At 45.0% G+C, this 15,694-nt stretch overlaps 1 protein-coding gene across 7 annotated transcripts in view; it reads right to left on the bottom strand.

The window, feature by feature from the left end:
* The window catches only part of MYBPC1 (myosin binding protein C1), a 116,342-nt gene that overhangs the window by 18,756 nt on the left and 81,892 nt on the right, over positions 1-15,694 (bottom strand). For 6 of the 7 annotated variants that reach the window (XM_039483618.1, XM_039483586.1, XM_039483576.1 and 3 more), the window contains 6 exons: positions 11,733-11,786; positions 10,107-10,274; positions 8,747-8,835; positions 8,009-8,204; positions 7,046-7,185; positions 778-937 (listed from right to left, as the gene is read on the bottom strand). In XM_039483618.1, coding sequence (XP_039339552.1) covers positions 778-937; positions 7,046-7,185; positions 8,009-8,204; positions 8,747-8,835; positions 10,107-10,274; positions 11,733-11,786 — 807 coding nt within the window. The remainder of the gene's footprint in view (positions 1-777; positions 938-7,045; positions 7,186-8,008; positions 8,205-8,746; positions 8,836-10,106; positions 10,275-11,732; positions 11,787-15,694) is intronic. The other variant, XM_039483601.1, reaches the window with a different exon arrangement.

Here is a 15,694-nt window from a genome sequence, read left to right as displayed (position 1 = left end):
CTTACACCTTACTTAGGCTCTCCAACAGGTGTTCATGGGTGCATGGGCCTTGTGCTGGCCCTCAGCACAGGGGTGAATTTTCAGTGACAAGAAACAAATTCTACAGCCCCTCTTCTGACCACCCCCACCCCACTTTTAAATAGAAAACTATTTCCACTCCGAGAGATCTCACGGAGAACTGCCAGCTTTGTGAACTCACTGTTTTTAGTTTCCTTTATGAAGTCCCCATTTTTGATGGGCAGAACGGAGATGCTTTTCTTTTGAGTGAGAGAACAAAGTTCTGCGTCGCCAATAGGAATGCCATTAGCACTGGCTAGTACAGCAAGCGATGGTTGTCACCCCATCTCTCTAAACTTAAGGCAGCTGCCTTCACAGGACATACTATATCGGAGAGACTGAGCATTCCTGAACTCAGGTCATGCCCACTGCCATTCTCCTTTACAACGGTTTATGTATAGATTACAACAATGCCTTCATTTCTATTTTAAACTGTTTGAAAGCTCAGATATATAATTCAGAATTGAGAGAGGATTTGATGTTACCATTTAAAATCAAGCATCCTCCTCCCATGGTTTGTTGTTTGTCCCATAATTTGCAGTTGTGTGTAGTGAATGCCATACACTACCAAACTGGAATGGTAGCAATTTACACTCACTTTGCACAGGTGTAAGTGGCTACACCAGGTACAAACAGTGGAGAATCAAATCTTTTGTCTCTGATTCCCTTCCCCACTCTGAACCCCATCCTTCCCCCTTAAGAACATAATTGACAGCTAACCATCCTTTGCGATCACAGCACTCTCTGTGGTCATTGTCGCATCCTCACTGAGGCCACACATGTTTTCAGCGAAGATCCGGAAGTAGTACTCATTTCCTATGATGAGTTCAGTAATGGTGGCACTGGTTCGGTGGTAGTGCTCAATTACAGTGAACCATTCCTGCAAGACACAAATACAGACTAAGTTTGCCTGCAACACACTTCATTTATCAAAAGCTAGGGTTTAGAATAGCCACTGTGCATATGAAAGCATGAGAACAAATTTTAAGGAATTTATATAACCAGTAAGGCATAATACAATAACTGAGTTGATGGCAATGGAGTCTAAGCTAATCACTACACAGTAACTGGGTGATGATGGAAGAGTCACAAGCAATTCACCATTGCGCTATGAAGGATGAATGGAAAGTGAATGCTATTAAATTGTCACATTTTGATGGTTAGTCAGGCGGGTAATTGTAGGAATTGCAATATTACAAAGGTCCTATTGTGCAAGAGAAGAAAGGCAGGCTCTGCCACTCAGATTTCATGTTGCTGACAGAGAAAGTATTGCTGCAGATAAGAATGCAATCCCAGTACTAATCTGCCTCCTCTGGCACTAGCCTAAATGAACAATATGATTATGGAAAGTATGATTCCATTCCGGTTATTTCTCATGATTTAAGAACAGTTGATAGGATAGGAGGAGCAGTGGATACAGCCCAAACTACAGACACTTCATCAGCCAGGTGACTGGATCTTAGAGGCTCTTTCTCTTAGCAGTAGCAACAGTACAGTCTAAGGAGAGAATTTTTATTTGATAAAAATATGACTTCCAATTCATTTTGTATTTAATTTTGAAAAATCATGTGTAAATAAGGGACACTGACACAATGTAATAAACAGCTAAAAAACCCTGTTTGTTAAATCAGTTTTTGAGGCAGTTCCAGGGGCACAGTTAGAGGACAGAAACAAGCATTCAATGTATGGCATGTGTATTTTTTTTTCTGTAACAAAGTCCTGTGGATGTGATTTCATCAGCTCTGAATTCCTGTGATTTCTGGCACAACACTCATCTCTTGGGAAGTATTATATACTCCAGTGCATACTGCTTCAGGCATCTATCTGCATAGCTCTCAAGAGACCCATGTTTAGATGAAAGGCATCTCTTTAAATATCAAATTTAAATTTGATCTTGGTACACAATATCCACCTAGTGAGATCAGCAAGACTAATGCTAAAAATATTATTCACGTAAAGCAGAATCTGACCATGAAAATGCTCTCTCTTTTATTTATGCCACCCCTTCCAGTTGTCTCTCTTTCTCACAGTATATATTTGTGTAAGTTTCTTGTGCCAGAGTTTATACTGATATGTACTAAACCTGCAGAGCCACATTATTTTAGACTTCCCAGTAATATAGCTCATAGTGCTCAGAAAGGATCATCCATTCGAAAAAACTTGGGACATCCTTTCTTCAGAGGCAATTGTTTAAGAGAATGTCCCTTTGGAAACAATCATTATTTAAAATCCCCTTAGTACTATTACAGGAAAATTCTTGTCACAGACAGTGTGGAGATAACATGGAATCACTGCCCTATGAGCACACAGTACACTTTGGACACTAGTTATTATTTTATTTTGTATTACAGTAGCACCTAGAAGTCTGAACTGAGACGGTCCTCCATTGTGCTAGGCACTGTGTATGCATATAATCAGAGACAGGTCCTGGCCGGAACAGCTTATGGTCTAAAGAGAGATGAAGGGTGGGAGGGGGAATAAAGTCACAGGGAGGTGAACTGACTGGTCAAAAGTCACACAGCAGGTCAGTATATTAGTATCCTACTCATGCAAACTGGTTCATCTCTCTTAGATTCACAATGTCCAAACTTGCAGTATCTATTAAATGTAGAAATCCAATCGTGGTCTGTTACAGAGCTATAAACAGGGGCTTGGTTGTGAAATAACAACAATAATTAGCTCTCATATAGCACTTTTCATCTACAAATCTTAGAGCACTTTTCAAATTAAGTAAGTATCAGTATTCCAATCTGTAAAATAGGGATAATGATACTTACCTAATTTGTGAAGTGTAGTACAGAGAAGTGAAGGGATTTGCCCCAGGTCACCAAGCAGGCCAGTGACAGCTGGGAATAGAACTCAGATCTCCTAACCACCTAGTGCAGTGTTTCCCAAACCTGGGATGCCACTTGTGTAGGGAAAGCCCCTAGCGGGCCGGGCTGGTTTGTTTACCTGCCACGTCCGCAGGTCCGGCCGATTGCAGCTCCCACTGGCTGTGGTTCGCTGCTCCAGGCCAATGGGAGCTGCTGGAAGTGGCGCGGACCAAGGGACATACTGGCTGCCACTTTCCGTAGCCCCCTTTGGCCTGGAGCAGCGAACCACGGCCAGTGGGAGCCGCGATCGGCCAGACCTGCGGACCTGGCAGGTAAACAAACCGGCCCGCCCCGCCCGGGGCTTTCCCTACACAAGCGGCATCCCAAGTTTGGGAAAGAGTGACCTAGTGGACTATCTGTGGGGCCACACTGCCTCCAAAATGACCATTTGGGATTTTGATTCTCTATTTCCAGAGGGAATAAAACAGAATTATTTTTCTGAGCTCCTCGTGAACTCTGAGGGGTTTAGACAAATGAGATGCAGATCTACTCCTGCCCGTCCCCCTCACTTGCCCCATCTCTAATCTGAACACAGATTTGTAAATACACATGTTCTTCTTCGAGTGATTGCTCCTATGCATTCCAGTTAGGTGTGCGCACCGCGCGTGCACGGCTCTTCGGAAGATTTTTACCCTAGCAACACCAGCGGGCTGGCTGGGTGCCCCCTGGAGTGGCGCCGCTATAGCGCTAGATATATACCCCAGCCGGCCCATCCGCTCCTCAGTTCCTTCTTCCCGCCCGTGACGGCCGTTGGAACAGTGGAGTGCTCGTTTGTCCTCCACATCCCTAGCTCACCTCGGTTCTAGTTTTGTAGTTAGTGTATATAGTAGTAGTTATTTAAGTAAGTTATTAGGTAGATTAAGGGGAATTAGGGGGGCTTAGCCCCTCTTTTCCCATCCGGTGCGGGCGTATGCCCAAGACACCGGGGTTTAAGCCCTGTGCGGCTTGCCAGCGGCACATGCCTATTGGGGACCCTCACGACTCCTGCCTGCGTTGTCTTGGTGAGGCCCATCGACCAGATAAGTGCCCTATTTGCAGATCGTTCAAGCCTAGAACAAAAAAGGAGCGGGACATTAGATTAAGGCAGCTCCTAATGGAATCGGCGCTTACCCCTGCGGTGCCGACACCATCAGCTCCGCCGTCGTCCTCGGCACGGAGCGCTCCAGCGGTCCCCGACCGGTCTGGTACTGAGACTCTTAAGAAGCAACCGGCACCGAAGCCCCGGCACCGTTCCCTCTCACCATCGGGGAAACGGAAGCCGCAGCCAAAGTCTGGGAAGACTGCTGCATCGAGACCGCTTGTCCAGCAGCCAGTGTCGACCCCCTCGGTACCGACCTTGACAGCGCACCGACCGTGCCCGGTACCGTCGACTCCGGCACCGACAGGGCCGTTGAGTCCGGTACCTCCGTGCTCCCCGGTGCAAACCGTGATCGAGCTGCCTCTCCCGTCCACGCCCGAGACGTTCTCGACAGCGAGGGAGCTCATAGAGCTAACAGAGGCACCGAGCCTCCGGCCCCCGGCACCGCCGGTGCGGGCTGTGCAGTCAGTGGGCAAGCCGGCCATGATACGGCCTACTTCCCCTGACAGATGGGATAGAAGGCGATCCAGGTCCCGCTCCCGCTCCCGATCTCGGAGACGGTCACCTTCACGCCGATCCAGGTCCCGGCACTGGTCACCATCCCGGTACCGCTCTCCATCTCGGCGCCGGTCGCAGTCCCGGTACCACTCCTCATCGCAGTACCGGTCGCACTCCCGGAGGCGATCCCGGTCCCGATCTCCGGACCGTCGGCACCGAAGAAGGTCCGGATCCCGGCACCGCTCCCGTCACCATTCTCGGAGCCGCTCCCGTCGACGACGGTCGAGATCGCGGTCGACCTGCCGGTACTCACGCGGTCGACGGTCCCGCTCTCGCTCCCGGTACCGCAACGATCGGCACCGGTCCCCGGCACCGTCCACGGACAGACTAGTGGCATCGACGGCGCAGTCCCTGAGTGCCTCTGCCCCCCCCCGTGGCCTTCCCGCCAACCGTCGGTCGCCTCGCACGAGGGCAGCGGTGGGGATCACCGGGCAGACCCCCAAGGACAGGACCACGGTCCACAGCAATGGGGCTTCTGGACCCCCTGGGCCTTTCATGAGGCTCAAGGCGCCCCCTCCCTCCAGCGACCCAGGCCCTCCGACCACAGGGTGCCGGAAGCCACTGTCAGCAGGCCCCCTCCATCACCTCCGGTTGAGGTTCCGCCGCCACCTGTACCGGCGGAACATCCCGTAGAGGCGGAGGCTTCGCACCCCATGGACGAACCACAGCTACAAGCCATGGGTCAGGGCCATTCCTCGTCTTCCTCGCCGGACGAGGCGGTGGCGGGGTCCTCATCATCGGATCCCCCACTGATTGACTTGCGTGCCCATCAGGACCTCCTCCGTCGGGTGGCACAAGCCATCAACCTCCCGGTCGCAGAGGTCACTGAGGACGAGGATCCGGTTACTAATGTGATTGGAGCTGAGGCCCCGATGCGAGTGGCCCTGCCCTTCATTCGCACGATTCAGAAAAATGCCACTACAATCTGGCAATCACCTGTGTCCATCCCTCCCACTGCTCGAGGCGTGGAGCGAAAGTACTCAGTGCCCCCGACCGGGTATGAGTACCTGTATACGCACCCAGCCCCAGACTCCCTCGTTGTGCAGTCGGTGAATGACCGGGAAAGAAATGGACAGCCTGCGCCAGCGCCGAAGTCCAAGGACGCGCGCAGGATGGACCTGTTGGGCCGGAAGGTCTATTCGGCTGGCGGCCTTCAACTATGGCTATCCAATCAGTTGGCTCTCCTTAGCCGCTATGCCTACGACAACTTTGTGGCCCTCTCTAAGTTTACGGAGTTGATTCCCACATCCTCCAGGCAGGAGGTCTCTGCCCTGCTAGAAGAGGGCAAGAAAGCCTCCAGGTCCTCCATCCAGGCCTCACTGGACTCTGCAGATTCCGGAGCCAGGACTTTGGCATCAGGAGTGACCATGAGGAGGATCTCCTGGCTGCAATCGTCTACTTTGCCGCCAGAAGTCCAGTATACCTTGCAGGACCTGCCCTTTGACACCAAGGGCCTATTCTCGGAGAAAACAGACTCCAGAATCCAGACCCTTAAGGATGGCCGTATTGCCATCTGCACCCTGGGCATGCACACGCCTGCTACCCAGCGGAGGTCCTTCAGGCAGCAGCCCTATCGGCCATTTAATCAGTCCAGGTCGAGGCCTGATAATGGACGCAGAGGCAGACTGAACCGCCGTAGACCTTCGGGCAATCGGCGTACCCAGTCCCAGGCGCCCTTTAAAGCCCCTCAAGGGCCGAAACAGGCATTTTGATGGGACGCCCGAGGACGGCCCATCAGTCTCTTCATTGGATCCTTCCCCGTTATTTTTCAACCGTCTTTCCCACTTCCTCCCGGCATGTTCCCAGATTACAACAGACAACTGGGTGCTATGCACGGTAGAGTCCGGTTACAGTCTTCAGTTTGTTTCGCCCCCTCCCTCCCACCCACCCACCCCGTCCCTCTTCAGGGACCCCTCTCATGAGCAAGTCCTCTTACAAGAGGTCGAGTCTCTGCTGAGCTTGGGTGCCATAGTGTACCAGCTAACCGTCTCACTGCTCACTCTACGAGAGCTCAAGCCTCGTCTGCCGCCTTTCTGGCCCATGTCCCCATCCAGGACATCTGTAGAGCGGCCACTTGGTCTTCTGTCCACACCTTCGCTTCCCACTACGCGTTGGTGCAGCAATCCAGAGACGATGCAGCCTTCGGCTCAGCAGTCTTACACTCTGCCACGTCTCACTCCGACCCCACCGCCTTACCTAGGCATGCACACCTAACTGGAATGGATAGGAGCAACACATCTTGAAGAACAACAGTTACAACGGTGAGTAACCGTCTTTTCTCATTTATAAACTTTGAGTACTGTGGACATTGGGATTTTCTGATGAACTTTTGAGATTTTCTGAGTAGTGGTGTGGTTCTGTAATGATCCAATGCATCAATCATCGACATTTGTCCACACAAATAGGGCTTTTTATATTTAAAAGAAAGAACATGATGGCTGTCGGATTTAAACCGAGTCAAACATATTTTATAACTTACCATGCTCTTCTTGTCCGCTTTTTGAATCGTGTACCCAGTAATGGCAGCATTACCATCATCCTTTGGTGGCTGCCATGATAAAGCAGCATTCTCTCCCCAAACATCCTCAATATTTACAACATGTGGTGGTCCAGGGCGATCTATAATGATGATATGGCATGGTCATCTTTCCATTACGCCTGCTCTCTGTTTCTCCCTCTCTCTCTGATATATGATATATCTCTATCTCTATCTAGATATAGCTAGATATAGATATATATCTTACACACACAAAACAATGCTAAAAGAAGACTGCAAAGTCAAGCACTCAAAAGTTAGGAAATGCCAGAATTCAAGTTGCCTCTAATTTGGCCTTTAATTTTGGCCTTTAATTTGACCCCATTGTGCGTATGCGTTATGATACAGTCTTCAGTTACATGATCACATACTATTTTGGCAAAGTTATAAGCAAATGAAAATGTGACCTTATAATGGGAAGTCTCAGGCAAGCTTAAGTATAGGCTGTGCTACCAGCTTCACCTATAAGATAGTGTATGAGATTTCCCAGGTGTGTCTCTTTTTTCCATCATAAGGCTTTTAACACTGGTGGTCTCTGCCAAGTCATGTTTGTGAGAAACTAACTCTTGCTACAATAGAGCTGTATCAGATCTGACTGAGTGCCACCTTAACAATAAAAAGCTTCAGTGTTTCGGACAAATATGGAACATAAAAATCCATTACAAACAGTGAAGTAGTGTAGGATTCTAGGGTGGGACTGGAATGTTCAGGCTGGCTACTGACGTTTTGTACAGAGATCCCCAATTATACTAGCTGAGGACCTGGCTCAGAATCTCTGGCCAAATGAGCTGAAGTAGAGAGGTACCATTGTAGAGGAGGCTGTGACTGGAAATCTCATGTTTTCCTGGTAACCGGTAATATGTTTTTGAAGTCTGCTTTGCCAAAATAATTTTTTTTTAAACATACCAACTACTTGAATATCTATTGTAGCTTTGTCCACCAAGTTGTCTACTTTCACTTTCAGGTCATATTTTCCTGAGTGGCTCCTCTCTGCCTTTCGGATAAAGATGATAGTATCATTTTCACTGTTACGGATGTTAATTTGGTTCTTGTCTACGGAAGCACCATTTTTCTTCCAAGATACCTTTGGCCTTGGTCTTCCCTGTAAAAAGCCATGGAACAACTGAAGTATGCTTTTGGGAGGAGAAAGAGGTGTTAGGCTGTTGCAAAGACAAAAATAAAAGTCTTCTTGAACCAGAATGGTGGAAACTCTTTAAAGAAAAAGCAGTTAATTCTAAACACACCCAAACAAACACACTCACCACCCCCAAAACAAGATAGTGAATAAATGTCACATTCCAGCTCTAGACACCATATCTAATCATTGTCTATTGCAACCACTCTGTGCTGTGCTAGTGATTCTCTTGTGTGTAATGGCAAGTCTCCATTGGAGATTATGGGGTATTCTGTGGACAACAACAGACAACAGATCAGCACTGTTTGCTAGTTACAAAATTCAGTCTTTGGCTTAGCACAGTCTGATTTCAGAAGGCACAGAAAAAGCCATCTGGCAGGTATCCTGACTGACCAGGATTTAATTCTGCTTAAATTAACTTCATGCCCCACCGCAGTTGTATAACATGCAGTTCTAACAATCGCAATATAAGAAAAATAAGCATCAATAACTGTGTCTTTATTTCTTACCTGGAAAGGAATAACAAGATTCACAGCTTCTCCAACCCTTCGAATGTAGGTTTGTTTTAAGTGTCTTGGTAGACGAATCTTTGGAGGTTCTAAAAAAACAAATTTTAAAAAGTAGTGTAGTGTGTTTTTGTGAGCACCAACGTTAGTGACATTAAAACCTATGGCCTACATTTCTCCAAAGTGAGATGTGAACTGGATGCCTCCATTTTTGGGTTCCCAACTTAAGACATCTTAAAGAGACCTTATTTTTTAGAAAGTGCTGAACGCACTGATTGGCTAATGGGTAGGTCAGTGATGGACACCGTTAAAAATGAAATGATCAAACTGCACAAAAGGATGAAGGGCCAGATCCTGCTCATGCTAAAGCCCTTCTGTGCTAGTCCAGTGGCTCAGAAGGTCTTTAAAAATGCCCTATCTGGCCAGCTGAGGATTCCCCCACCATAGGAAAGGGCTATGGGAGTGTGTAAAATGGTCAGAGTGCTGCTACACTTTCATGATCCCTGCCTGATATATTGGCCCCATGCTAAACTGTTCTCATTTATGCTAGGCCAAACCAGCCCCCAGCAGCCCCCTGGACTGGACAATTGCAAAGGCAATATACAACTAACTACCTTTGGTCCCAGCTGGCTACAAAGATATTGGGGGGTAAATACCTTCACATGGTGCTAGGGCAGTTGTACTGATCCAATAGTGGACAACAATGTGTGTATGAACCGATGGTCAAATTCAGCTATATTACTAGCTCTCAAATGTCAAATCTTGCCCATGTGATCACTGGTCAGCAGCATAAGAAGGGAATGAGACTGAATGTAAGTGTAACCATGTGTTTTTGCGTTACTGTTCCTTCCACTTTTTGAGACAATGAAAAAGCAAATTGAAGTGATAGACGTGACCTACTTTCACCACTGTGCCTACAGCTTGTTCTAGCCAGCATCAGTGTTGCCAATTCTTGCAAGAGTCTCATCAGATTTGGTGTGGCTGTTTATTATTTTTTAAGCCCCAGTTCCTGGAGTCATGTAAGTACATAAGAATCTCAACTTCCATTAAAAGAAAAAGCAAACGTCTAGCCTTCTTGGCTGTGGAAAGAAGCTTGAAAACATGAGGCCTAAGGCTTCAAAAAACCCCAAACAAACCAGAAGGCAAATAAAAACAACCCAAAATGTATGATTTCTAAGGCAATCTCATGATTTTTGAATGCTTGGAGTTTGCAGTACTGCATTGGCATGGCTTCAGCATGTAACTGTATGGCCGTGCTTCTGCAGTCTCCAGCTGCAGGTGCTAGTCACAAGAAAGAGGAAGCATGAATGCTGAAAGTGTGTGTGTATTGGTGAGAGAAGAGATAAACAGTGGTATATCTTACCTATAACTTCCTTGACTAAAATAGGTTGTGGGTGCAATCTAGGTTCACTGGGACCAGCAGCATTCACAGCTTTCACTCTCACGAAAATTTTGGACCCAGTTGGCAGGTCAGTGATGGTGTACCTTGTTTTGTCTGTCAGGTCTGGGTTAGCCACTATCCATTCTTCCGCTGGTTTAGGAAAAAGAAAAGAGGGATCAAAATTACAGAATTATATACATAATCACTTCTCCATCGAGAAAACTTACAGTATAGTGAACAACTGCACAGAAACTGTTGCTGATTAATGATTTTATTCTCTAATAATGCTATTATATGACACTGATTTGGATTAATACAGAGATAATAAGTAGGGAAATGTTTCTAAGGATACTCAGTATTGTCTTTTTAAAAAATATTAAAAAGTAAATACATGTGAACAGTAATTACAGGATGTAATTATAGAAATCCATTAAAAGTCTGTTGATAAAAAACAAGGGCATATAGAGTGTGGTTTCCAAAAGCACTCAGCATTGGCCTAACTCTGCTTCTGTTGAAGTCAATGAGAAATTTACCATTGACTTCAGTGGGAGCACAGTTAGACCAGCACTGAGCACTTTTAAAAATCACACCTGTCGTGTATAGATGATAGTAGCACATAATTAGCTATGTATTAAGTGTCAGTTTTCCTATGGCTATTGCTTCGTTTGGGAGACATCATGGTTCATAGACAGGGCCTAGGATTAGCAATCTGAGTTCTATTCCCCAGCTCTGCCACTGACTGGCTATAGTTAGGTCACCAAAGCTCTCTGTACCTCAGTCGTCCCATTTGTAAGATGGAGCTAATGATATTTACTTACAATGTAGAGTGTTCTGAGATCTAAGTATGGACAAAAGCATTGTATATGATCTAACTGCATTATATTGTTAGCTCTAATGCTTATTAATGAAGTGTTTGTTATTTAGCTACTTTAGAATTTTAACAAATAGGGGGTGCCATGAAAAACAGACTCTCTGCTTGTCACTTTAAGAAAAAAGGACAAGACTGATCAGAGTTCTTCAAATGATTCCAGTGTTCTCTGTTCTTTCATCTTGCTGTAATACAGTCACATATAATTCATGGATCCATTGCAAAATTACATATTTTTAGAAAAGCCCAGGTTACATATGACAGTTTCCCCCATCCCTCCCCTCCTGCCCTCCACATTTGGATCACTTTAAGACCCCTAGCTTTTTGGCATTCAGAGTCAGATTTCTATAGCAACAAGTCAGGAGTTTAACTTCTCTTATAAAGAAAAAACACACCACTATGGTATTGGCCCTCAAGACTAGTTACACTGTTACAAGTTTAGTGCACTGGAGAATTACTGAAGAATATTGGGATACATTTTTATAAGGATGGGACCCACTCTAAGGAAGAGATTAAACACAGTTCTGTTTTAAAAAAAATTCTTCCAACTAACACAAGAGGGTTGGGGTCAGGGATTCAGTTTCCTGATCCTTTCCCCATCATCTGAATGCTCCTAGAGCTTTCTGTGGGTAAGTAAAGCCGCAGGTTCTGGAAGTTCATGGCCCCCAAAGTCAGTTAGGCTCTCAGAAATCTGTCTTGGTAGGATAAGAAAGTTTTATAACCTTCATTGAATACTGTACCTTCCAGGTCATAAGTTGCCTCCACCAATTCATCACACAGATCTGCCGATATACCTTGTGAGAGTCCATCATTAAAATTAATCAGACACCCACTTTCACACAAGAGTATTGTCAGTGGTTAGCATTCCCTGTTAGTAATTATGCATAGATCTGTACTGCTCTCTGAAGATTCAGAGGAACCTGTAGGGTGATCAGGGAGTTTGCAGGCAAAGTGCATCTGGGGTGAAGGACATTCACCAGAATAAAGCTCGTATAAGTAGTACTCTTCCAGGTAAGCAGAGTAGTTTAACTGGTTTCCTCCATGGTTTACTAAGGCCAAGGCTCCACCCACAAAGTGAGGTTGAAGAAGAAAGAACCACAACTGACTCAAATAGGATAACTCAAGGAAGTTTTTGTTGTGCTGTCTTCTCTCTGCATCAGGTTTCCATTCTTCTTCATACCACTGTTTTGCTGTCTTCAACCCTATCCCTTGGCCTGGGTGCTTTGTGCCTGAATCTCTCAGTGAACTGGGAAGTGCATCCAGTTATTTAAACCCATGAGCATCAGGGCATTTGACTCGCTCCATTTGAGCATCCCTACAGCAAAACCCCTAGTGGCTCCAGAAAGAGTTTTGGTCCCTAACAGTAATCAGTTTGTGCTCAGGTGGGAACAGAAATGAGGCCTAATCATATCTGAATAAACATCTTGTCCCTCAAACTGCATGTGGCTTGGCAGAACAGGACCTCTTCTTTGGGCCAGTTGCAACTTTGAAGGTGGTTGAGAGCTACTATTCAGGGTGATTATGGCTCTAGAGATGGCTAATAGGGAAGAAAAGATGCTCTTCTGAACTATTCATTGTGCTCAGGGAAAAGGTGGCAGATGGGACAGAAGAAATTATGTTTTGGACTGATCAGTCATGAAAAAGGGAAAGGAAAGAGAAAAAAGGAGAGCTTGAGAAGAGAAATGGAGCAAAAAGGGAGAAGGAAATACAATACAAAAGGAGGGAATGGTGAGAAAGAGTATTGAGTGAGGGAGGACAAAGAGAATAGAGGGAAGGAATGAAAAAGAGGTTTGAGAGAGGACAAATTTAACTAATGGGGAAGAAAGAAGAATAGCAGAGTGCAGCAATAAAAATTAATTTAAAGTAACCCCTAAGGCTGTCATGGCCATAAAATCCTGGGCTCTGTAATTTCCACAATTTTAAAAATCCATTATTTTGGAACTGTTGCATGCAGGTGGATGGATGTGATGGCAAGTATCTGAGCCAATTCAACTGAGAACCTTGTAAGCTGCCAAGTTGCTAGCTTTCAAAACAGGCCCAGGTCTAAGTGGTTGCACAGGTCCTGTGCGGGCCCTTTGTACCCTTAACTAACCCTGAGATGACACAAAGAACTAGACCAGTCCCTATATTACTGAGGTTTAATTCCTCCAGGGTGGATAAGGTTTCTCTCACCGCTAAGGAGTAAAAGGGAAAAAAAGACCTTCCGCTTCCTTTTTAAAGGAGAATCAAGTTAGATATTAAAGGCTGGCTCTGGGGTAGGATCTCCTGTGTTCAAATGTGTTCCCTGTTATCACAGTGCAAGCCCCACAGTGCAAGTTCTAGATATTCATCCCAATGCTCCAGTTCTGCAATAGATACATGTAGATGCAACCTTACAGCTGCATGGGACCCACTGAAGCCAGTGGGTCTCTGAATGGCTACAGGGATCCATCTGTGTGGATCCAACTGCAGGATCAGGCCCTACACTGGGGAAATAAAGGTTTCTAGGGTACAAACCAATGCCTGTGACACCTGACACTTGTAATCTATATATTTCTATGATTTTCCCCCTTCTCCCTGATTTTTCCTAAAAAATGTGATGATTAAAAAAACTCTAATAATCCCACATTCAAGGGCAAGAAAGAGACAACATACTACTGAAGGGATAAAGAAGCGGGCAAGAAAGGCAGAATCAGACAACACGAAGAATGACAGATACTGTCTTTTGACATTCAAAAGAATTATTAAACATTATAGAAAAATTAGTCCGAGGGACAACAGACACTGGAAAAGACTGAAGAGAACATTGTAAGAAAGAAAAAGGCATACACAGTAAGTTAAATATCTATTTGTTTGTATTTTCTATAAAGCTTGCTTCCTAAATGTTATGATAAAATATATACATAAATAATTTGGATTGTGTATATATAAATGTATATGTATATATGTGAGGCATATATAGATATATAAAAACACACACAGAAATCTATGTAAAATACATTGTAATCATTGTATTTTATCTGAGGTGGGTAACACCAAAATGACAGACTCAACTGTCATTTTGTTGTATCTTCTTATGTTTTAAACCTATCTGAAAGAAAAAAGTAAAGAATTTGCTCTGTTCGACAGGTATACAAGGATCTTTTGTCTCCTGCCACTTTAAATGTATATTTGGAAAATCCCTCTCAATACTATCACTGGTATTATCATAAATAAATAGTGTATTCAGCCTCTTATCTGATTAGAGAAAATTCGTCATGCTCTTCTGCTATGAGCTACATAGTACTGAGACTTTAAGGTCATATTATATCCCTGATTTTTCTTTTTTTGCCCAACACTTCTATTGATTTCAATGGGAGCTATGTGTTTGGAACAAGGGCATAATGTACGGCAGCTCTTAGATTCATTAAGTCGTCAGTTGCCTTCTTAGTGCAGTGTTTTCTACCGAGTTTATAACATCCATGCCTGTGCATTTGAAATATCACAGGAAAATATTAATGTATCATGTATGTGCTGCATTTGGATCTAGTACTGCATGTTTCCTCTTTCCAGACCTTCTCCCATCTCCCTCCCTGCATACATGAAGGAAAACCCTTCCTACTATTCCAGTTGTGTTTTACCTTTATGTCAACTGCTCAGTGCCTCTGAGCTTCTTCGATTCTCTTTCCCGCTCCTTACGGATTTTCAGCCCACTCCTACAAGGTGCTGAGGGCTTCCTCAGAGGTGTTGACAGCCCTTTGCTCCCATTGACTTGACTGAGATTTAAAGCTACTCAGTACCATGCAGGATCTGGCTGATTTTCTGCTCTATTTTTTCCACTGGGGTGTTTAAATCCCAAAAAACTTTCCTGATGTGGGTCATATGTTCTGTCCTGTACAGCTCTTGCCTTCAGGCGGAATCCTATAGACTGTACTCATGAAAAACTCCTGTTGATTTAAATGCACAAACTGGCGTTCATTTGTAGAGACTTGTGTAATATGGTTATACTAGTCCTTAGAACATCACAAGTGGTGAAAATGAACTAAATTGCACCACTGTTCATCAAAATTTGCATTTTTCTGGCAGACCCATTCCCCTGGATGCCCCAGAAATAGTCATCTTGGATGCCCACAATGACTGGAGTTTGCTTATTCCAATGTGTCAAGTTTTGCTTACCCATTCCAGATGTCACCAGCCTTCATTGCTTTCTGTCCCCAGACTCCATTTCTATGTCCATTCTTAAGAAAGCTTCTGCTAAGTATGTAACTGGGAAACACTGAGGTTTTGCTATTTGATCACTTTACACAGTAAAACTGCTGGTTGTATGATATACATTGTTTGCATTTCTCTATCTCCCATTATTTTCCTCTGCTCATTTAATTCTCTCTCCCCTGTTTCACCGTTACACTCCTCCTATCCTCCTATATGCCTCTATAGCGAAATGAAAAATCCTGTACACGAACACTCCCAAATGCAAGGGGCATTCAAAATCCAAATCTGAATTTTGTGGCTTGGACTCCTTCTATCTGATGATATACTACAGCCACAGGGCTGTCTGTCCTCTGCGTGTGAAACTGGTACTCAAGGAAGCCACTATTGATTCCAAACAGATTTAAGATACCAGATATAGACTCTCCAAGCCCCTGTGTGACTGGACTTTAATCCAAAACAAGTCAAAATATGGTTCTCCAGATTTCTCCGACTGCCAGTTAGGAGGTTCATTTATCCTGCTTTTCCTTTTCCC

This window comes from Mauremys reevesii, linkage group 1 (assembly GCF_016161935.1).
Source record: "Mauremys reevesii isolate NIE-2019 linkage group 1, ASM1616193v1, whole genome shotgun sequence".
NCBI lineage: Eukaryota > Metazoa > Chordata > Testudines > Geoemydidae > Mauremys > Mauremys reevesii.
Note: the sequence above shows the minus strand (reverse complement) of the source record. Positions and strands in the feature narration are given on the sequence as shown.